This window comes from Heterodontus francisci, chromosome 16, assembly GCF_036365525.1.
Source record: "Heterodontus francisci isolate sHetFra1 chromosome 16, sHetFra1.hap1, whole genome shotgun sequence".
In the NCBI taxonomy this organism is placed as follows: Eukaryota; Metazoa; Chordata; class Chondrichthyes; order Heterodontiformes; family Heterodontidae; genus Heterodontus; species Heterodontus francisci.
Window position 1 is genome coordinate 63,494,969 of NC_090386.1, and position 24,493 is coordinate 63,519,461.

Sequence of the window (24,493 nt, forward strand, 5' to 3'; positions counted from 1 at the left end):
ATACCGCTTGATGGCACCGTCGACTGCCCCTTCCATCACTGATAGGATGGTAATTGGCCGGGTTGGATTTGTCCTGCTTTTCGTGCACAGGACATACCTGGGCAATTTTCCACATTGCCAGGTAGATGCCAGTGTTGTAGCAGTACTGGAACAGCTTGGCTAGGGGCGCAGCTAGTTCTTTGGCACAAGTCTTCAGTACTATTACCAGAATGTTGTCAGGGCCCAAAGGCTTGCAGTATCCAGTGCCTTCATCTTTCACTTGATATCACGTGGAGTGAATCGGATTGGCTGAAGACTGGCATCTATGATGCTGGGGACCTTAGGAGTAGGCCGAGATGGATCATCCACTTGGCACTTCTGGCTGAAGATTGTTGCAAATGCTTCAGCTTTATCTTTTGCACTGATGTGCTGGGCTCCCTCATCATTGAGGATGGGGATATTTGTGGCGCCTCTTCCTCTTGTCAGTTGTTTAATTGTCCACCACTATTCACGACTTGATGTTGTTACAAAAGCGCTTCCATTTTTAAATTTTTTTTGAGGATTTGTGTTTTAAAACTGAAAAGATTCTATGGATGTGTTTTTTTTTTACAAAAGTCACTGAAAGGACACTTGAGATGTTTTTTGAAAACAACCTTTGCTGGAAATCATGTGCTTTAAGCTCAAGAAACAACAGAAACCTTGGTGACCTGGGGAAGATGTTTACAGAGAAGGGACGGGCTGAATTTTATAGGGGCCTCGACGTAGGGAACGGTGGCATGGGGAGGGCACAAAGATTGCTCTGTATGAGGCCTTGTGGCGCACCCCCTGCCCCCCCCCCCAATTGCTCGGCGACGGGACTTCAATTTAAATATTAAAATAAATTTACACACCTTAGTTAATGAAGTTCCCGTCATCTCCTGAAGTGCCGCCATGATTTTCATTCCAGCAGCCGGCACTGCTGCTCCTTCGAATGCCCATCCGGGGAAACGAGGCGTAACACCTGTGCGGAGGGGGGAGGAGGTCATTTTCTCAGTGCGGGAGGGGGAAGTGGGGTCAAACTCTTTGGATTGGTTGGGGGGATGGTGGGAATGGGTTGAGGGTTTGAGTTTAGGATGTCATTTGGGCAAGGTAAGTATTTTGGGAGTGCGTGGGCAAGGAATTAAATGTAAGCCTTTGGGGGAGGGGGGGTGGGCTAAGGGATGGAAAAAGTTATTTAATTATTTTAAATACTTTTTAATGCACTGTGACTTAAAAAATTCAAACTGTTCTTAAGGGCTCTAAGCCCTTTAAAAATGGTGCCGGCGCCTACACAGTGGTGCCGGGCGCCATTGCCGGGGACAGCTCACCTGCCCCCTCCACATCATCATGGGGGGGGGGGGTGGCCCACCCCCCCAGCCCTGTTAATGAGTCACCGCGTATAATATTGTGGTTGCTCCGCAGAGTAAAAGCCGCGTTTGGGGGCCGCCATCTTTTACGGCCGCCGCCGCACTCGGTGACGGCTACATATAATGCAGCCTGACATGTCAAGATTTATGAGTGGTCAGGAGGTTCTGAACTGCTGTTTGGGGTTTGGATTGTTTTCAGTTCATTTGGTGTGTTAACTGTTTTGAAGACAGTTGGAGATCAACTTGCCATGGAAAAATCACCCAGCTCACCTCTTTCTCTGCCTCTTTGAAGAACCCCTACATAGATCTAATGTGAGACAGCTCAGATCCCTGGTTCTGCATCTCTCCTAGGAAGCTGGAAAACCTGCCAGATTAATTCTCAATGCCACCTGAAAAGAACTGCATTAGAAAAATTCCCAGTGATCCGTCACCATATACCTGTACGCCAGACTAAAAGGGACAGCTGACTACCTTCCATACCTTCTCTTTTTTCTTCAAGAATGAGCAAGTATTTGGCTAAAGTATTCTTTTTTTGCAACAGACCTCGGCAGAGACAATTTCTGTATTTTTTTCAGTGTGAGTGTGTGGGGGAAATTTAAAAAGGGAACTTCATATTTCAATCTGTGTCCGAATGCTTTGCTTCATTACTGGATAAGTCTTGTTTTATAATAAATTGATAATTTTGTTGTTTATTAAAGAAACCTGGCTGGTGTATTTTAATCTGGGATAAAGAATAGAGTATATGATTGACCACATCGGTAACTGGGTAAACATTTAAATATATGTTGTGACCTGTGGAGAAGCGGAAGTCGAAAAGACAGTGCACTCCTCCCGCCTCAGTCATAACAGATAACTGGGGGCTCCAGGCAGGAAAACCCAAAAGTTGACAACGTCCTATTGTAAGTGGGGTAATAATAATTGAAAAGAGGAAAAATAAAAAATAAAACAGGTATCTTGTGCATTAGAGTAAAGTCTACACTACCGGAATGTCTTTGTCAGTTGCTACAACCTTTCTGGTGAAGGAGGATGTATTCCTGAGTGATTTGAGAAACTTAACCAAGGTTAGGCTAAAGGAATTGACAGAAAAGTTGCTGTTAGATTTAAAACCAGGGCTAAGAAAGCCGACATAATTGAAGCAATAGCAACAATTTGAAATTGGAAGAAGGAACAGGTAATCCAGATGGTAACTGGTTGAACTATCTAAAATTCTGTTGCAGATGAGGCAGTTTTGAACTTGACAAAGGAAAAGAACAGGGAATGAGAAAACTTGAGCTTGAGCAGGAAAAGGAATTGGAAAAATTTAAGCTTGAACAGGAAAGAGAATTAACAATGAAAAAACTTGAACTTAATAGAGAGGAAAGGGCAAAAAAGAGTGTATTTCAAAGAGAAAAAGAAGAAAGGGAATTTGAAGTTAAAAAGCTGGAACTAAGTCAAAAGAGTGGCCTTGGCTCCAAGGAAAATTTTGGTGATGAAAGATCTGGCTCCAGCCCAGGACCCAGTGGATAGCTGTTTAAATTTGTACAAGCCCACCAATGTTTGAGGAAAGGGACATAGAGGCATTTTTCATTTCTTTTGAAAAGATAGCCAGACAGATGAAGTGGCCAAAGGAAAGTTGGACATTACTTATGCAAAGCAGGTTGATGGGCATGAAGTTTATGCCATGCTTTCTGTGGAGGCTTCTGCAGATTATGAGATGGCAAAAAAAGCTATTCTCGCTGCTTATGAGTTGGTCCCTGAAGTGTACAGGCAGAAATTTTGGAACCTCCGGAGACAGTCTGGGCAGACTTATACAGAATTTGAGAGGGTAAAGCAAATTAATTTTGATTGTTGGATTTGGGCACGAAAGATAGAGTCCGCATAAAGAACTTAAAAATTCACTCCCTTCGTTAGTAAGAACCCATGTAGAGAATCAGAAGGTTTCAACAGCCAGATAGGCAGCTGAGATTGCTGATGATTATGAGCTTGTTTACAAGCCCTAACCCTTTGTCCATCACCCCCACAAACCCAACAAGGATAGAAGGTGGGAGGGTGAAAGGAAGGTAAGTAGCCGGGGACAAGAAGGAACAGCTGGGAACACCCCGGGATCTCCTTCCTAGGCCAGAAAGGAAGATGCTGAGGGTGGAAATGAGGTCCACGAGCCTAAGTGTTACCATTGTCACAAGGTGGGACACCTTCGTGCAGAATGCTGGAAGTTGCGGGGTAAACCCATGAGACTTACTGGGGTACACAAGGCCAATGTAGAGAAAAGTGCCCTGACCGAGAGTCTGACAGATCAGGCTGTAGCTCTGACTTCAGCTGTGAGTGTAGGGGATGTAAGATACCTGAGAGTAATAGGGAATTCTTGTCAAAAGGAAAGGTAACCCCTTTTCCCTCAAGTGAGGCAGGTAAACCTATAGTTATACTTGGGGATACAGGAGCCACCCAAACTCTTCTGCTGGGGAAAGGTGTAACTTTTTACCAGAGAGCGCATTGAATGCCAAGGTTTTAGTGAATGGTAACTGGTGGGGAGTATCTACCTGTATCTTTGTATCAGGTGCATCTGGAATATGACCTAACGTCTGGAATGGTAACTGTAAGGATTGTCCATAGCTTGCCTATAGATGGAATTGACCTACTCCTGAGGAATGAAGATAATAGCTTCTCCAGTAATCACAGAAAGACAAGGGCTGAATTTTATTAGCGCATCTCACATCGCAACAGCGCACTTTGAAGTCAGCTGCCTACCCACAGTGATTGGCCGCCTCAGAGCCTCTGCGATATTAAGCACGGGTGCTCATTTAAATGGAGGGGGCAGAGCGGCCGCCCCCGATGATGTAGAGGGGGTGGCCACCACATCTCTGGCAATGGCGTCCGGTGCCACCATGCAGGCACTGGCACCATTTTTAAAATGCTTCAAGCCCTTCAGGAGATATTTAAATATTTAAAGGTGCCGGTCCACAAGCATTTCAAAAAAGATTTGTCCACACCTGCAATCCCCACTCCCAACCCCAAATGCATCAATACTTAGTTTTATGCCCTATCCCCGCAAAAAATAAACGAGTTCTCACTCACGATCTTTCCCCCCAAACTCTATTCCCTTTGACACTAAACCCCTTCCCACCATCCCCACAACCAATAACGATTGTTTCTCCCACTCCACCCCTGGCCTGATAATTTTATTCCTCCCTCCACCCCACCAGTGCCTCGCTCCAGAACTCTGGAGCAGGTAAGCTGATTTGCATTTTTATTAACCTCATTTCAATATTTTAATGAAGGCCCCGCTGCTTGGCGGCGGGGGCAGGGGGGCGCCACACCGAGGCCTTGCCACTGCTGCCGCTAACATCGGCGATGTCTTCTTGGCATTGTGAGTCATGGCGGGCCACTCCCGCAAGCATTTCACAGGCCTCCCCACCACAACCCACGATGTTGAGGGGCTGGTAAAATCCAGCCCCAAGTGAAGTGAAGGAGACAGAAGTTTCAGGAAAAGGTTCCAGAAATTTTTCCTTCATGTGTAGTGACCCAAACAATGGCTAAACAAGTTCCATTGTTGGAGGTAGAATTGGCACCACAGACAGATAGCCGCATATCTGAAACTTTCTTTGGGGATTTAGATAATCCGACAGAAATGTTCAATAAATATTTCCTGATCAAGGCTCAGCAAGCCAATGCAGAGTTAAATAAAGTGGCACAATCAGCTCTAACGGAAGCTGAGGCAAATGGAGTTCTGGAAGCCTACTATAGTAAAATGGGATTCTGATGAGGAAGTGGACACCTCCTCACAGATCTGTAGACGAAGAATGGACGGTTGTTCACCAGATAGTGGTACCGCCAAAGTATCGCTGGGAAATATTAAGGAAAGCCCATGAAATTCCTATAGTGGGACATGTGGGGATCTGGAAGACCCAATCATGTATAGGTCGACATTTTTACTGGCCAGGTCTTTCCAATGACGTGGTGCAGTTTTGTAAAACGTGCCATGCGTGCTAGATTGTGGGTAAACTGCAGCCTGCCATAAAACCGGCACCTCCTTATTACCCTCCCAGTTTTTGGGGAACCACTTAGTATATTGTTGACAGATGGTGTAGGTCCTTTACCAAAAACAAAAGTGGGACACCAATATATACTCACTATCATGGATATGGCTACTCGGTTCCCAGAGACCATTCCCTTGAGATCAATTTCTGCTAAGGTAGTGGTAGAGAAGTTAACCCAGTTCTTCATTAGATATGGATTATCGATTGAGATTCAGTCAGATCAAGGTTCCAATTTTATGTCTAAAATTTTCAGAAAGTTATGGGTAATTTGGGTATAACACAGTTAAAGACTTCAGCCTATCACCCACAGACACAAGGGGCTTCAGAACGGTACTATCAGACCCTCAAAACAATGATCATGGCATACCGTCATGAATATCCCCATGATTGGGATAGAGGGCTAGGCGTTCTTTTGTTTGCCACTAGTGATTCATCTAATGAGTCTACTGGTTTTAGTCCTTTCAAATTAGTTTATGGATATGAGTTAAGAGGGCCTCTAAAATTAATTAAAGAAAAGTTTTTAGATAAGAGGGACAAATCTTCTGTGTTAGATTATGTATACTTGTTCCAGGAGCAGCTCATGAGAGCCTGCAAAGTGGCTCAGGGACACCTTAAAGCTTCCCAAAAAACCATGAAGAAATGGGCAGTCAAGCATGCCAAGACCTGAACATTGCAACCAGGGAAGAGGTGTTAGTATTACTGCTCTAACAGGGTGAACCATTGAAAGCACGGTTCAGTGGTCCATATAGAGTAGACAAAAGAATGGGTAAAGTAAATTATTTGATTTACACCCCAGATCGCCAGAAAAAGTCAGCTGTGCCATATCAATATGTTGAAACAATATCATCGCCCGGAGGAGGATAAGCAAGCACAGGTATGTCAGATAGTAAGGACAGTAAAGGATGAAAGGGATAGTGAGGATGAGGCAGAGGGAGACCGAGACAATTCTCAAATTGAACTTCCTACTATCCGGTTAGCTAATGCTGAATTGTTAGGGAGATTTGACACTATGCTTTCATATTTAGATGCAGAACAACGAGAAGACCTAACAAGGCTACTCAAAGCATTTAAAAGAGCCTGTAGGGACAAGCCAGGATGTACAAACTTAGCCACACATGATGTGGATGTAGGAGAATCCTTTCCTAAAAAACAGCATCCTCATCGCCTAAGTCCAGACAAACAGGCCCAGGTAAAAGCAGAAATCTAATACCTGTTGGAAAGCAGCTGGAGTTCCCCAGTGGTGTTAGTGCCTAAACCTGATGATTCAACTAGATTCTCCATAGACTACAGAAAAGTTAATGCAGTAACAAAGTCAGACTCCTACACAATTCCTCACTTGGAAGACTGTATTGACATAGTGGGCAGTGCCACGTTTCTTACAAAAATAGATTTGTTAAAGGGATACTGGCAGGTTTCTTTAACACCCTGAGCTAAAAATATATTGGCCTTTGTCACACCAGATGGTCTTTTCTGATGCTGAGTGATGCCATTTAGGCTAACAAATTCCGTAACCACTTTTCAGAGACTAATGAACCAAGTTCTAGCCAGTGTTCCTAACTGTGTGGTTTACCTTGATGATGTGCTGGGATACAGTGACACTTGGAAAGACCCCTTGGAGCAACCAGAAGCTCTATTTAGAAAATTTACAATCGGCTAATTTAGTGATAAACCTTGCCAAAAGTGAATGCGCAAAAGTGAGAGTAACCAACGTGGGGCATCTACTAGGGCAAGGACAAGTGTGGCAAGAACAGTGAAAGTACAAGCATTGGTGGAGTTCCTTACCTCTAAGACTAAACGAGAAATCATGAGATTTGTGGGGTTGTGTGGTTTCTACCGCAAGTTTGTATCAAATTTTAATACTAGCTGCTCCGCTGATAGATTTGCTACAAAAAAAACAAGGTAGTGCGGTCAGGGGAGTGCTAAGCATCTTTTGAGAGGCTGAAAGCCATTTTGATTAATGAACCAGTGTTGGCTGCTCCAAATTTCACTAAGCCCTTCAAGGTAGCAATTGGTGCTATTGACCTGGGGGTTGGTGCAGTCCTGTTACAAGACAATGAATCAAGCATAGAAAGACCAGTGGGAGACTTTTCCAAAAAGCTAAATTGACACCAAAAAAGATATTCAACACTGCAAAAAGAAATCCTGGGCTTATTACTAGCTTTTAAGTATTTTGAAGTCTATGTCCGCCACAACTACAGAGAGACACTGGTATATACTGATCATAACCCCCTAGCCTTTGTGGAAAAATTTAAAAACCAGAATGCCAGACTATTCCAATGAAGTTTACTATTGCAACCTTATCACTTAAAGATTATCCATGTTGTGGGAAAAAATAATGTAATTGCGGATGCTTCGTCTAGGATCTAACTTTTCTTTCATGTAAATGAGTGCAAAGATGATACAAAGCCTACAGGTAAAGAGTGAATGAAAATGCATGTGTAGATGTGTTTTAATATTTTTCATCTTCTGTTTTTTTCACTCTTTGTAATGAAAAGCATTTAAAAATTGTGTTTCATTCCTTCAAGGATGGAAGTGTTATGAAAGTGCTTCCATTTAAAAAATGTTTTTTGAAGACTTGTGTTTTAAAACTGAAAAGATTACATGGATGTGTTTTTTTTACAAAGTTCACTGAACGGACACTTGAGATGTTGTTTGAAAACAACCTTTGCTGGAAATCATGTGCTTTAAGCTCAATAAACAGCAACAACCTTGGTGACCTGGGAAGGATGTTTACAGAGAAGTGACATGTCAAGATTTATGAGTGGTCAGGAGGTTCTAAACTGCTCTTTGGAGTTTGGATTGTTTTCAGTTGGGGTATGAACTGTTTTGCAAACAGTTGGAGATCAACTTCTCAAGGAAAAACACCCAGCTCACCTCTTTCTCTACCTCTTTGAAGAAACCCTGCAAAGATCCAGGGTTGAATTTTACCAGCCCCTTGATGTTGTGGGTCAAGGCAGGGGGGCCTGTAAAATTCTGTCGGGAGAGGCCCGCCTTGACCCCCGATGTCGAGAAGGTTCCTTTGCATATTACCGGCAGCACGGGGACCTCGGTGCAGCTCCCCCACTGCTTGGCGGCGGCACCCCAATTACCATATATAAAATGGTACTTACCTCGCCTGATTATGCATCCTGCCACCTCGCGCTCCACACTTCCACATTTTACATTGAACAGGCTGCCATCAAATGCCATCCCGTTCACAAACATAAAAGCCGACAGGACATCAGAAGCAGGAGTACTGGACAGTGAAGGTAAGTCCAGATATACAGGGGTCTCAACTCTGTATATCTGAAGGGAGGAGGGAGTGGGGATTACAGGGGGTCTGAACTCTACATTCTTGAAGGGAGGAGGGAGGGGGGATTACAGGAGTTTGAACTTTGCATATCTGAAGGGAGGAGGTGGAGGAATGGGATTGCAGAGGCCACGTCTGCAGACATGTCGGGAGCCACTGCGATTTCGACCTCCGTAAAGGTTGTCAACTCTGTGCCATTGATTGCCTCTGTCAGTGAAGGAGCAATGGCACTCATGACACTCTGTATGTGGGGAGAGTGCCAGAAATGGTAGGCATGTGAAGCTTATATGTCTGGTTGGCTAATTGATGCAGCTTGTACAATCTTTATGTGGTCATGTGGTGCCACTCTTAGTGGGAGCTAAGACAGGCAATGCCATGCCATGCCACATAGCTACTGCATGAAAGCACCTGATGTACCACTCAACATCAACCTCTGCCCTGTCAGGAACCTTTGAAGAAGTGATGGAACCGAGTTTAATTGCCACTTTGAGATGGGGATGGTTCATTCTATAATAATTGATCCGCTTCTTGTGAGGATCCAAATGTGTCGCAGGCAAAACCAACAGGCAGTTGCAGCCTACATAGAGGCCCCTGGTCGTGACCATCACCACCCATGGAGAGCTTGCCACAGATTGCGGCGCACCTACAGGTCCCGCATGACATACCTGCAGATGTCAGAGCGCCAGTGTCAGAAGTGACTGCAGATGGCGAGAGAGGCAATGACACATCTCTGTGTCCCGCTGAATGATGACCTGCAGCCCAGGGGCTTCGGTGAGCATCCTATGCCTCTGGCCCTCAAAATGACAGCGGCTCTCAATTTTTATGCCACTGCATCATTTCAGGGGCCCACTGGAGACCTTATTGGGATCACACAGTCAGCAGTGCACCATTGCATCAGGGAGGTCACTGATGCCCTGTTCCGGAGGGCTGGTGACTATATTGCTTCACGATGGACCCTGAAAGCCAGGACAAGAGGGCCATTAGTTTCGGCTCCATCACGGGATTCCAGCAGCTGCAAGGGATCATAGATTGCACCCATGTGACCATCAAGGCTCCCGCCAGGCGACCAGCTGAATACATAAACCGTAAGGACTTCCACTCAATCAACACACAGCTGGTATGTGACCACCAGAAACAATTCATGCAAATCTGTGCCCACTTTCCATGCAGCTGCCATGACGCCTTCTTCCTGTGCTAGTCCCAGCTGCTGTTGCTGTTCACTGAACTGGCTCAGATGGAGGGGTGGCTTCTTGGAGACAAGGTCTACCCCTTGCAGACATGGTTCCTGAAGCTGGTGAGACACCTAATTACTGCTGCAGAGGAGAGATACAACACCAGCCACGGAGCTACAAGAGCCACCATTGAGCAGGCGATTGGCATGCTGAAAATGCGCTTCCACTGCCTGGATAGATCAGGTGGTGCCCTGCAGTACGAGCCAGAAAGGGTAGTTCGCATCATTGCTGTCTACTGTGCTCTGCACAACCATGCATTCAATAGGGGGGAGGCTTTGCAGGATGAGGAGAGACGTGAGGAGGACTCATCCTCAGACGAGAAGAATGCTGAGGACTTACAGCAGGAAGGTACATGGGAGGGCAGAGGGCATCCAGGCGTCGCATGCAGGGCGAGCTGCAAGCTAGGAATGCACGGCGGTGCCTCATTGATCAAAGGTGCTCCACGCCATAGGAACCACCGTGGGCTCTGCAAGCCACACAGCACCCTCATGGCACCTGTTGTGCAGCAGTGTGCATCTGCAACATCTTTGTAAACACCATTACTGGCAGCAGCATACTGAGCCACTGTCCATATTACTGCATCCGTGGAGATGCACATGAGTGATACTGGCACAACAATGATGTTATTCCATACATTGGCAGTTTTGAAAGGCCAATGATGTAACGGGAGAAGTCATGATCGGTACATGCTGGCACACTTCATTCACACAGTAAAAGCAATGCACATGTTAGTGAAGAAGATTTTGGTTTTGGCCTTTCTACATTGTTGTGCCACCTATGCAGACCCATTTGAGTCACGGTGCTTTTTGGAAATGCTTGCGGATGCTCCTACGCAGTGCCATTTCTGCGCTAGCAGCCTGACTGCAGGAAGGCTGCTGATATGATTATCCTTTGGCTGTGGATGACTTTGGCGGTCGTACCCTGTGTGCACAAGGCCTAGAGGGCCCTGGCTGGCTGGGGGAGTGATCGTTTGCCCTCTTCCGTAACTGGACCCTTTGACACCGGATGGCCTCACAGCTGCTCACCTCCTGTGCCATTTCTAGCCAGGCTGCCTTTGTCAGGCAGGAGGGCCTCTTCTTACCATCGCTGGTGAAAAGGACCTCCTGTACAACCTGGAGGAGAGTGACCAGCGAGGCTTTGCTGAACTGTGGGGCCACCCTAGAGCACCCCTCTGCTATCCTCGGTTTTTGGTGTGCGCCTTTAAATGCAAAGGTGACTCCACCGTATAATTACTCTAACTTCTGGCTGCAAGGTTTTTCTTGCACATGTTTGAAAACCAATGCAGGACTAATGAGGAAATCTGTGCCGTTGTCATGGTTTGTCATCTATTACACATTGACACGTGTTCACTTTCACTTTGCTTCTGCAGCAGCTGATCATAATTATTGATGTAATATTTCTATTTGGCAGTGCAACTAGAATATGAACATATTCTCCTGGTTCTTTACAAAGATAGTTTAATTGCAGTTACATGTCTTTTTACATAACAGTTAGCAGAGAAATGCATACAGATTCCAAATGCATATTAGTCTGCAGCTTTTCACAGTTAGATGATTAGAGGCCCATAGTATGCAGATGTTCTTCCATTATGGTTTTATTTCTGTTCTGTATTTGCCTTTTATGGTACATTTGAGTCTCGCGTCCTAGTACGTGCAAAATTAAGATTATTCATCCAGGTGTGGCATGCCTACCAGAAGGAATGTTACACTTGAGTGGAAGAAGAGGATCGAAACTTTACAAGACACTGGGACATAGCAGGGTAAATATGTGGCAGCAAAGCGGAAAGTGCTGGGGAAACTCAGCAGATCAGATGTTCACAGCCCTGAAAGTTAACTCTGCTTCTCACTTCACAGATGCTGCCTGACCTGCTGAGTTTCTCCAGCACTTTCTGCCTTGCTGCCAGATTGACAGCGGCCCCACTCTTCAACAGTGAGGTAAGCAATTCTTTCACAGCTGTCAGGAACCAGGTGCTTTAAATAGGGCCTCACCACCTGCTACACAGCTGACAAAAGGTCCCTCACTCTGTCGGATGTCCCGCCTCTCCCCTCATAATATGGGTGGGGGGGGGAGGGCAGTGCGTCACAGTGATGCTAATAATCCCCCATGCATAACATCGTGGGGGCTCTGCGGCGGGCGCTGAGTGCAGGCACGCCGCCGGGTTCAATGCGCGCTGCCGCAAAGTACGCTGCGCTAATAAAGTTCAGCCTCCAGTGTCAGAGAGCTAAAATCCCTGCTGCTGCCTCTCTCCTGAGAAGCTGGAAAACCTGCTAGATTAATTCTCAATGCCGCCTGAAAAGAACTGCTTTGGAAAAGATCTCAGTGACCCGTCACTGTATACCTGGACGCCAGACCAAAGGGGTCAACTGACTTTCTTCCATATCTTTGCTTTTTTCTTCAAGAATTATCAAGCATTTGGCCAAAGTATTCTTTTTTTTTGGTCTTTTTTTGTAATAGACCTCTGCAGAGAGAATGTCTGTATTTTTTCAGTGTGTGTGTGTAGAATTTAATAAGGGAACTTTCATATTTCAGTCTGTGAGTTACTGCTTTGCTTTGTTACTGGATAAGTCTTGTTTGATAATAAACTGATAATTTTGTTGTTTATTAAAGAAACCTGGTTGGTGTATTTTAATATGGGATAAATAGTAGAGTATATGATTGACCGTATCGATAACTAGGTAAACATTTAAATATATGTTGTGACATCTGGAGAAGTGGAAGTTGAAAGGACAGTGCACTCCTCCTGCCTCAGTCATAACAATGTGGCAGGGCTGCAGAGCTTTGATCTGATCTGTTGGTTGTGGGATCGCTTAGCCCCTTCTATTGCATGTTGCTTCTGCTGTTTGGCATGCAAGTAGTCCTGTAGCTTCACCAGGTTCACACCCCATTTGTAGGTATGCCTGGTGCTACTCCTGGCATGCTCTCCTGCGCTCTTCATTGAACCAGAGTTGGTCCCCTGACTTGATGGTCATGGTAGAGTGGGGGATATGTCAGGCCATGAGGTTCCAGGTTGTGGTTGAATACAATTCTACTGCTGCTGATGGTCCACATCGCCTCATGGAAATGCCACTTTTGAGTTATTTGATCTGTTCGAAATCTATCCCATTTAGCACAGTGGTAGTGCTACACAACACGATGACGATGGGACTTTATCTCCACAAGACTGTGCAGTGGTCACTCATACCAATACTGTCATAAACAGATGTATCTGCGACAGGGAGATTAATGAGGATGAAGTCAAGTAGGCTTTTCCCTCTTGTTGGTTCCCTCATCACCTGCCGCTGACCCAATCTAGCAACTATGTCCTTTAGGACTCAGCCAGCTCAGTCAGTAGTGGTGCTACCAAGCCAGTCTTGTTGACGTCATCTCTCTTTGTCCTTATTCGCACCAAGTCCCCTTCATCTATGACCCCTGTGCTCGCTGATCTATATTGGCTCCCGGTCAAGCAATGCCTCAATTTTAAAATTCTCATCCTTGTTTTCAAATTCCTCCATGGCCTCGCCCCTCCCTATCTTTGTAATCTCCTCCAGCCCCACAACCCTCCAAGATATCTGCGCTCCTCTAATTCTGGCTTCTTGTGGATCCTTGATTTTAGTTGCTCCACCATTGGTGGCTGTGCCTTCTGTTGCTGAGACAGTAAGCTATGGCATTCCCTCCCTAAGCGCCTCTGCCACACTACCCCACTCAATGTCAAATTTTGCTTTATAACACCCCTGTGAAGTACCATGGGAGGCTTTATTATGTTAAAGGTGCTATTTAAATACAAGTTGTTTTTGTTGTTGTTGGAACCTGAACTGAGTGTGACCTGGCAACTTAATGGTTAGTAGATGTCATTTGATGGTACGATTGATGATCCTTCTGTTACTTTGCTAATGCTTGCTGCGGGGAGATGGTGGCATAGTGGTAATGTCACTACATTAGTATATTGGAGGCCTGGGCTACTGGCCAGGGGACATGGATTTAAATTCTACCATAGCAGCTAGTGGAATTGAAATTCAATTAGTTCATAAACATCAGGAATTGAAAGCTATTTTCAAGTAATGGTGCCATGAAGCTATCATCAATTGCTGTAAAAACCCATCTGGTTCACTAATGTCCTTTAGGGAAGGAAATCTGCCACCCTTACCCAGTCTGGCCTATATATGACTCCAGCCACACAGCAATATGTTTGACTCAACTGTCCTCAGAAATGGCCTAGCAAGCTACTCTGTTGTCAAGGGCAATTAGGGATTGGGTAGCAAATGCTGGCCTTGCCAGTGACACCTACATCCCATGAAAGAATAACAAAAGTCTGATGCAGCAGTAATTGGCTAAGTTTAATTGTCCTTCTTTTTGCCGATCAGACATAGGCAATTTTCCACATGACAGAGTGAAAGCTATTGTTATAGCTGGGCTAGGGAGGCAGCTAGTTCTAATTCAATGTATTTAATTTAATCAGTTTTTTCCATGCAGCACCATTTATTCTACACTAAGGCTGACAATTTGAAGAGGTTTCCCTAACCCAAGTTTGTGCTGGAGCTGGAATTGGTCCAGTATAATTTACACCAATTGCCAGCTACAGTACCCCTGAGCTTCCTTATTTAGACTACAGTGGGATGACTAGCCAACCAAAACTGAGCAGCATGAAGCATGTACCTGAGCAACAGTAGGGCAAAAAAAAGGTAATTCATATTCCTATCTTGATCCTGACACTGAACTACAACATAGGAGGAAGGATTTACCAATTATATAGCACCTTAGACATCCTCAAGATAGCGCAAAGCAATTCATAGCCAATGAGTTACTTCAATTACAGCAAGGTCTCACAAATGCCAAGGTGACAAATAACCCGTTAACTTTTTCTGGTGCTGTTAATGAGCGAAGAATGCTGGCCTGTTGGCTAGGTCATTGGGAAAACCTCATGTTCATCTTCAGGTGGTATTACATCAACCTGAATAGGTAGACAGCTTTGGTTTATCATCTCACCTTAAAGATGACACCTTGGACAATGCAGGACTATCTCAACACTGCACTGAACTATCAGACTAAAATATGTGTTCAAGTCCTGAAGTGGGCATAAAATCTGATCCCTCAAAGGTGAGGATGCCACTGACTGAACTAAGCTGACAGTATAATACTAGAAAGAGGAACAGAACTAGGACAGGAGGAATCAGTGTTTATAACCATTCCATTATCAATTGAAGTACAGAAAGAGCTATTTAATTGATATTGGCAATGTTAGCAATGGGCTAAAAAGTGCAATAATTTTGTTGTTCATCATCATAATTAAACGATTTAAATAAGAACTACTTCTACAATATTGTTTAAAGGCAACTTGATAGCCTAGTCAACAAAATCAAAGAAAATATTATTTTAGCTTCTCTAAGCTGAGAGCCTTTATTTTCAGCTTGTTCTGGCTGCCCTTTACCCACTTTTCTTTTCTAGTCAGCCCATTGTTAACCTTCTACCAATATAAATTTAATATCACTTTCTATGCTTCAGCTGATAATGGAACGGGTATAAAAACTGACCCCTTCTGTTCTCCAGTATACTGTCAGCTTTGCTCAGTTGGTAGCATCTGGTAACATCTGTTATTGCTTCTGTCCTTGAAGCATTTAAAATCCCTGTCAGTCAATGTATTGTTGCTCAGGAAATCCATGAATACACAACACAAGTCAATGTTAGTGAATAAATACAAGATAAACATTTTCATAATGCCTGTCTGCTTTCTGTTATGTCTCTTAAGTTCCTGTAAAAAGACATACAAGCAGGTAAATACAAATTGTGAGTTTGTAGAGCATAGTATGAGGTCGTGGTGTGTTGTATCCCGACAATGTTCTGTAGTTAATAAGTAGCTGACTCAGATCTAAGATCTTGATTTGCTGGCTAGAGTTTACTAACTTCTAATAAGGACATTCAGGCTTTTCAATATAGCCTAAATTCGGTAAAAGTCAGTTAATCAAAATGAGAAAATATGATGTTAAATTCCAACTTATTACCAACAGAAACAGCCAGAACAAATGAGCAGCATTCTTGAAATAAACTCAAAGTCCTAACTGCCAAATATGGACCTGACTCTGATCTTTGAACAATGTATATATTCCAGCAGAAATATGAATTGGATTAACAAAATAACCTCAAAGTAAAGTTTCACTGGGGATTTAATTAAAACCTTTAAATTGGAAAAGAAACAGGTATCAGCAACTCAGAAGATCTGGAGCCAAACATCTTAAATAGTACAAACGTGAAGCAAAATTCCACAATGGCAACAAATCTTTTGATGCCACAACAAAAAAAAAGAATTGCATTTATTTGGCACCTTTCTCGACCACCAGACATCTCAAAGCATATTATAGCCCATGGAATACTTCTGAAGCATAGTCACTGTAGTAATTAATGTAAGAAACAGAGCAGCCAATTTGCATGCATCAAGCTTCCACAAACAGCAATGCATGACCAGATAACGTGTTTCTGTGATAAATATTGGCCAGGACACCAGAATGCTCCCCTACTGTTCTCCAAAATAGTGCCATGGGGTCTTTGACATCCATTGGAGAGGTCAGATGGGGCCCTCAGTTTAACATCACATCCAAAAGGCAGCACCTCCAACAGGGCAGGATTCTCTCAGTAACAACCAAGCAATATTTAAATTTAATAATAAGAAAGATGATCTGCATTTTAAGTACGTAGGCAGCTTTTAGAATGCAAATTGAAGGATTTATTCATTAGTTCCCCAGCCCTCTTACTTTTCCTTGCATACTATCTACAGGCATTTTGTACATTGACTATAGTGAGTAACATTAAAGTAGCAATGTGTATTGGGTAAACATGAAATTATCCTGAATATTCTAATTTTGTAATTCAAAAGAAAATATGTAAGCCTGTAATTTATTTCTGATTCATTTGTTGTCATAAAAATAGGATTTGCATAGCAACAAAGCTGCTGATTAATAAGTGAAAATTTAATTGGGTTATTTTTCACTGCAGCAAAGCATAAACACAGTTAAACTGTACTGTTGAGTACTTACTCAAACAAATGAAATTTCATGTCATGATTGTGCCTTTGTTCTGAAATTTTTAAACTGAAGTGTTGACAAGAAAATCAGCAAATACTTCACAAGATTTGGAACTTATGCAGAGGCATTTAAAAGCAAACTATTTATCTAGATAATTTTTTTTCAGTTATTGATTGCACGTAACAATTTAGTCAGATAAAATCCTCAATAATTATGTATATGCTGAAAAAAGAGACATGCTGTCAAAGCTTTTCGTCTTGCAATCATCAGGACAGAATGATAAACTTCAAAGGGATCAACAATTTATACTGCATGAGAAAAGGGTGCATGAGAAAATTGTTTGGCAAGTCGTCTCTGGTTGTGGAAGTGCCATGGAGAATGCACCAGGGAACTATTGTCCTCCAAGCTATTGTTAATTCAAAAAAAGTGGAAGATTTGGCCATGCTCCTTTTGATTTCAGGAGACTGATCCCTGTGTATGAATATATGTAGCTCCTTGCAAGCATAAGTGAGCCACATTGCAAGCCCGACTGATAATCTTAAATTGGTTGCTAGTGTAATTCTGAGCGCACTAGGGATTTTTCAGTAAGTGCCGTCCAATCGCGAAATTACATCTAACGTTAGACATTGTGTTCTGAATTTTGCAAGTATGGGCTGGATGAGTACAGTCAGTATTCTGCCTATTGTGAACAGCTGTTTCATGAGATCGGCCACTTATTGGGATGTATGACCTACATATATGTCATCACACCGATACTGGAATTCATAGAGTCATATAGTCATAGAGTTGTATAGCACAGAAACAGGCCCTTCGGCCCATCGTGTCCATGCCTGCCATCAAGCACCTATCTATTCTAATCCCATTTTCCAGCACTTGGCCTGTAGCCTTGTATGCTATGGCATTTCAGGTGCTCATCTAAATACTTCTTAAATATTGTGAGGGTTCCTGCCTCTACCATCCCTTCAGACAGTGTGTTCCAGATTCCAACCACCTCTGGGTGAAGAAAGGTTTCCTCAAATCCCCTCTAGACCTCCTGCCTCTTACCTTAAATTGATGCCTCCTGGTTATTGACACCTCCGCTAAGGGGAAAGGTTTCTTCCTATCTACCCTATCTATGCCCCTCATAATTTTGTATACCTCAATCAGGTCCCCCCTCAGCCTTCTCTGCTCTAAGGAAAACAACCCTAGCCTTTTCAGTCTCTCTTTATAGCTGAAATGCTCCTGCCCAGGCAACATCCTGGTGAATCTCCTCTCCACCCTCTCCAGTGCAATCACATTCTTCCTATAGTGTGGTGACCAGAACTGTACACAGTACTCCAGCTATGGCCTAACTTGAGTTTTAGACAGCTTCATCATAACCTCCCTGCTCTTATATTCTATGCCTTGGTTAGTAAAGGCAAGTATCCCATATGCCTTCCACAACCACCTTATCTACCTGAGCTGCTGCCTTCAGTGATCTATGGACAAGTACACCAAGGTCCGTCTGACCATCTGTACTTCCTAGAGTCCTACCATCCATTGTATATTCCCATGCCTTATTAGTCCTTCCAAAATGCATCACCACACAATTACCAGGATTAAAATCCATTTGCCACTGCTCTGCCCATCTGAGAAGCCCATCTATATCATCCTGTAATCTAAGGCTTTCCTCCTCACTATTTACGACACCACCAATTTTCGTGTCATCCGCGAACTTATTGATCATACCTCCTATATTCACGTCTATGTCATTAATGTACACTACAAACAGCAAGGGTCCCAGCACCGATCCCTGTGGTACACCACCAGTCAGCTGCAGCGACCCGGGTTCAATTCTGGGTACTGCCTGTGCGGAGTTTGCAAGTTCTCCCTGTGTCTGCGTGGGTTTTCGCCAGGTGCTCCGGTTTCTTCCCACAGCCAAAGACTTGCAGGTTGATAGGTAAATTGGCCATTATAAATTGCCCCTAGTATAGGTAGGTGGTACACAAAGAACTTGCATATGACTAATAAACTACTAAAATGCAATGTTTACAAACTTTACATTTCCTCAAAAAGACCTTCCTGGTGGCTGCCTAGCTGTTGCCTTTCACGGAGATTTATATTGTTCAAGACAAGTTCCTGCTTTTTATTCTTTTTGTTTTGCCTTCAGGAGCTGGTGAGTGTTCTTTTGTTTCCAAGCTGGGAAACTGTAACTTGCTATTGCTTTACTAAATCAGTAACTAATTAACTAATCAAGTAAATAGATAAGGATAGACAGACATGGCAGGGCAGGTAGTGTAACGTGACTGCAACATGTGAGAGTTTGTGGAAAGCATTGCAATCCCGGACAACCGTATACGCAGTAAGCAGCTTGAGCATCTTCAGCTCAGAGTTGTTGAGCTGGAGTATGAGTTGCAGACATTGTGGGGCATCAGGGAGGGGGGCGAGTTACCTGGACTGAGCACAAGGAAAGCAGCTGCTGGCAATGGGGACAGAACTCTCAGATTTTGGGTCCAATGGCGATGAGGAGCAACACCCTCCCTAGGAAGGAGGGTATCAGGGCATCAGGAGGGCTGAGGAGAGGCATGAGGGGCAGGAAGGACATGGACGTCATACCCGCAGCATGGGATCTACCGCCAAAGATGGAGCTACCTTGAAATGACCGATAACCAGTGCTGCAGGAGACTGTGACTCTCCAGGCAAATGGTCACAGAGATATGTGCTTTCATCGCCAAAGACCTCACACCTTGCAGCCCTGGTTACCATGCCCTGCCAGTAGCCATCAAAGTCACTGTGGCCTTGAACTTCTTCACTTCTGGCTCCATCCAAGGATGAGCTGCAGACCTTGGTGGCATCTTGCAAATGGCTGCACACCACTACATCTCACAGGTCACTGATGACCTATTTGGGAAAGCTGGACAGTACATTCAATTCCAGACAGATGTGGCCTCATAGGGACAGAGGGATGTGGATTTCACCCCCATTGCTGAATTCCCCCAAGTACAGAGCACCCATTTGGCCATCAAAACATCCAGTGACTGCCCAGTCAGATTCATCAACAGGAAGGGCTTTCACTCCCTCAATGATCAGCTGGTCTGTGACCACAACGAGCTTCCTCCAGGCAAGCGCTTGCTTTCCTGGCAACTGTTGTGACTTTATCATCCTCCACCAGTCCATGCTGCCACAGCTCTTTGCTCCACCCCCAAACTCTGTGGATGGATTCTAGGGGATAAAGGTTACCCCTGGAAGAGATGGCTACTCACCCCTTTATAAGAACTCAAGTCAGAGGCACAGAGACGCTACAACTGAAGCCATTTATTCACTAAGCCAACCACTAAGCAGTCCATCGGACCTCTAAAGATGCGGTTCTGATGCCTGGACTTGATATGTGGCGCCCTGCAGTACACTCCTGCAAGGGTCTCACTCATTGTTGTGGTCTGCTGCACTCTCTGTAATATGGCCCTCCAGAGAGGTATGTTCTTTGAAGAGGGTGAGGCCCTGGAACGACAGAGGTCATCTGATGAAGCGGAGGAACCATAGAAATATTACAGCACAAAAGGAGGCCATTCAGCCCATCGTGTCTGCACTGGCCAAAAAAACTAGCCACAGCAGAAGCAGCAGGTGGAAGAGGACGAGGAGGCAGAGAAGGCGCAGGAGGAAGAAAAAGAAAAAAGAGGTGCCCTTGCTGCCCAGGGAGGTGGCCGGGCCCAGCGTAGGACTCGAAGATCTCACCAGGATGCCATTAACATCAGGGATCATCTGATTCAAGCTCATTTCGACTGAGCCCCTGTGACCCAGGAGAAAAAGCAAGGTCTGAAACTTATTCTGAGCTGCCTCTGAGAACACTTCCATTGAAGACGCAACCTGAAAAATGTAAATTTTTATCGTCAATGAAGGATGCACATTTGCCCAGAGATTTCACTGTCACTATAGATGGACCCTTGCTCTCCTTCACCACATTATCCCTCTTTTCTTGTCCTGCCTTAATAAAACGAGGCTCACACATCTGGCATCATTTGTCAATATTTACATGGCACTCATAAAGGAAAACAGTGCATGGTTACAAGTAGAAGACACCCCAGTGACCCATTCAGTGCTCTGTCCGACGCAGTGGTCTCTGTGCTTGGCCCACTCCTATGCAGTGCTCCCCTTGTAGCCTCGAAGGAGGTGGATGCAACCTGATCACTTGTCTCTGTTTACAGCTGAGCATGTGGTGGTCATCCTCATCATGGAGGTGTCAGTGGAGGCACTCCAGAGGCTGCTGCAGCTACATCATTGCAAGCGCTGCCTCCATCACTGGGCCCTGCTGCACTGATTCTCCCTTCGTCAGAGGGACCAAAGAGGTCGCTGATGATGATGGCGCTCTGTGAGGGATGGCACCTTCATTCTCCTCGGTGACTGCCTCAACCCTTGGCTGGTGCTCAGATTGGTTGGAGTGGAACACCTGTTGAGGTGTAACTAGCATCCCCTCCAGACATCCATGCGCCATCAGCGCCACTGACCGGTTCAGGCTACATTGTGTGGCATACATCCTGTGAACAGCAGTGTGCAGTTCCTGCATACTCTCCACATGCTACTGCATATGGCTCTCCATGAGGTTGAGCAGGGCTGTGACTGTCCTGCATCCTCCGAGGGGGACTGCCCAAAGCTGCCTCTGCCTCTGGCACTTTCTCTTGTACACTAGTGCCATGCTGATCACCCAGTGCCACCCTATCTAACTGCACATGAGGACAGACCAAAGTGACTATATCGGTGCTGGTGGAGGGTACGCTTGTAAAGTGTGCCGGTGCCTCTTCTGAGCTCTGTTGTTGCTGCACTTTGTCCAGTGATGGAGCACCTCCCCCATAGATGCCCGTTTTGCCTTGCCTGACTTCCTCGTAGTCTACGACCCTGGCAACGTCAATGGCCCCCTCCTCCACAGCAGTGATAAAGTGCATGTAGGGAACCCTCCACCCGTCTGGGCCCTCTTGCGGGCATTATGAGCCTGTTTCTCCTGCAAGGACAAAGGAGAGAGAGATAAGGCACTGCTGGCCTCTATGGCCAATGCCAGCTGCTCCTATTCATTAGAACTGCATGCTTCAATGCTGGCAGGTCCTCAGCAGCACTATGACTCTCAGCCATTCTGAGGGGTCAGTAAATGCCCTGGGCACACACCCCTCCAATGTTCAGGAGCTGCATGTGTCCTCAGATGGTGTGTCTACTGGAGGGTGAATATCCAAAGGCCTGTCCTGAGGGTTGAGGGTTGCGCTCACCTTGCTAGAATGTATCACATCATTAAACCTCTTCCAACACTGGATCCCACTTCTGCGCAGCACAGTCCTTTTGCCGACTGTGTCAGCTATCTCGCTGCTTAGGCTGGGGGTTGGTCTCCTCCTGCCACCTTCCAGACAAAGAACCTCCCTCCTCTTGCTTACAGCCTCAAGGAGGACCTCCAGAACCGCATCAGTGAATTGAGGGGCTGCCCTGCCCCAGGTTCCAGAGTTCTGGTTCTCCTGAGTCATTCGATGAATCCAATGATTCTGTGATCTTTCAAACTGAAGGTGAACTGTGAAATGGCAGTATTGGTTGCCCTGGTCTGTTTAAATCGTGTCTGCACATGAATAGGACCCCACTTAAACAGTCTAACCCCTGTGGCCCCAAATTGGCCATCAAACCTGTGTCAAAGGCCAATTAAGGGGATGCCCCCATGAAAATTGGGGCCAGTAACTGTTGGTGGTAAGCGGTCCCGAATTCCATTTTCGTCCCCGGAAGGAAAATCCTGCCCAAGGTTACAAGGTGACCAAGGTTGGGAAATAAATATTCCAGGGTAAACAACAGACAGAATGGAAAAGGAAGAGTAGCAGCCCTGATATTAGACTATGACATAAAGGCAGTAGTAAGAAAGGCACTTAGCTCAGTGTGTCAACTGTGGCTCAGTTGGTAGCACTCTTGCTTCTGAGCTACATGATTCTAGGTTCAAATTCCACTCCTAGCTTTAAGCACAAAAATCAGGGATAACTGCAGTGCAATACTGAGGGAGTGCTTCACTGTTGGAGGTGCTGCCTTTCAGGAGAAATGTTAAAATGAGGCCCTATCTGTGTTCAGGTGGATGAAAAAGATCCAATGGCACTATTTTGCAGAAGAGCAGGGAAGTTGTCCTTCGTGTCTTGGCCAATATTTGTACTTCAATCAACATCATAAAAAACAGATTATCTTGTCATTATCACATTGCTGTTTGTGGGAGTTGGCTGTGTACACACTGGCTGCTGCATTTCCTACATTACAACAGTAACTACACTTCAAAGGGTACTTCACTGGTCCTAAAAGGTGCTATATAAATGCAAGGCTTCCTTTCAGAAGATCTTAAGTATGGGTGGGGATTCGGAATATCAAAGGTCAGAAAATGCTGTTGGGAGTAGTTTATAGACCCTCCAACAGTAGTTATACCATTGGACAGAGCATTAAGCAAGTAAAACCCTTGAACTGCCTATTGAATAGTGTAAACATACAGCTGGAGTGCTGAAAACAAAATAAACAGTGAACACTGTAAAACACCTGCTCCTCTCCTTCAAAGCAGCTAGTCTAAATAAAAGAGTGAATAGAACAAGTTTTAAAACCCGTTTCAAACCACAAATAGAAAATTCATAATAAATACAGTGTTGGAGGCACACACAGAGCTGAACAAAGTTAAATATAGAGCAGAAAAAAGAACAGTGGAACGATGGATACCAAATTTCCCAGCATGAACTTGAAGGCCATTGATATCCTTTCTGAGTTCAAACTTTTTAAACAAAGAATGCAGTTATGCTTCCCAGGCCAAGTGACTATAGAACCAGAGAAACAGGCTGTGAAAATACTAATAGCAGTTGGAAATGAGGGGTTACACACCTCTGGCTTATCTGAAGAGGACAAGAAAGATCCCACAAAGATATGGAAAATTCTCAAAGATCAGCTGCAATTAAGAGTGAATTTTAGAATTCAGCACCTGGAATTGATGTCCTACAGGCAACAGCCACAGGAATCAATAGACCAGTTCATCAGTAGATGTCATAGTAAGGGCAACGAAAGTGATCTTTCAGAAACTGAGCTGTCGGAGCGACTATTGAAGTTGGTGATTGTCTCAACACCCACTGAAGCATTTCAGAAAGACCTTTTGGGGAAAAAGAAAGGTCACAGCATTGATGCTAGATGATGGCAGGAAATATGAAGTCATTTTAGCTGGATAACAGTATCTGCAAGCACTAGGTGCACCCAACAGTATCTGCACCGTAACTAGGTTGCCAAAAGCAAGCAAGCTGTATGGTAAGTGTGGTTTGTCCCACTCACCATGAAGTTGTTCTGCATTTCAAGACCTGTTCAAGGCGTGCAGTGCAAATGGACACTGGGCCTGCTGATGCAAGAAATCTGGCTCCAAAGACACAGCCAGTGGGACACAAACAAACAGAAGACAGGTGCAGCAACAGGGCAACAGCAGCAAGGAGACTCCAGCGACCTGCATAAATGCAAGCCCATACACAAAGTCTACAATGAAACAGACCTGCAACAAGACTCAGAGTGAAGCAATTCTCAGCCAGAAAATGAGCAGGCATTTCACATTGTGACCCTGCCACATCATGTTGATGAAGTCAAACAATTGGAAGTTTTTGCTACTATTAACATCACGTGC

At 44.8% G+C, this 24,493-nt stretch overlaps 1 protein-coding gene across 1 annotated transcript; it reads left to right on the top strand.

Annotated features, from left to right (window-relative positions):
* Positions 1-9,370: 9,370 nt before the first annotated feature.
* Positions 9,371-10,782, top strand: LOC137378290 (putative nuclease HARBI1). The gene is made up of 4 exons (XM_068048532.1): positions 9,371-9,540; positions 9,630-9,783; positions 9,865-10,246; positions 10,682-10,782. The coding sequence occupies exons 1-4, from the start codon at positions 9,371-9,373 to the stop codon at positions 10,780-10,782; spliced, it is 807 nt and encodes a 268-aa protein (XP_067904633.1).
* The last annotated feature ends 13,711 nt before the right edge of the window (positions 10,783-24,493 follow it).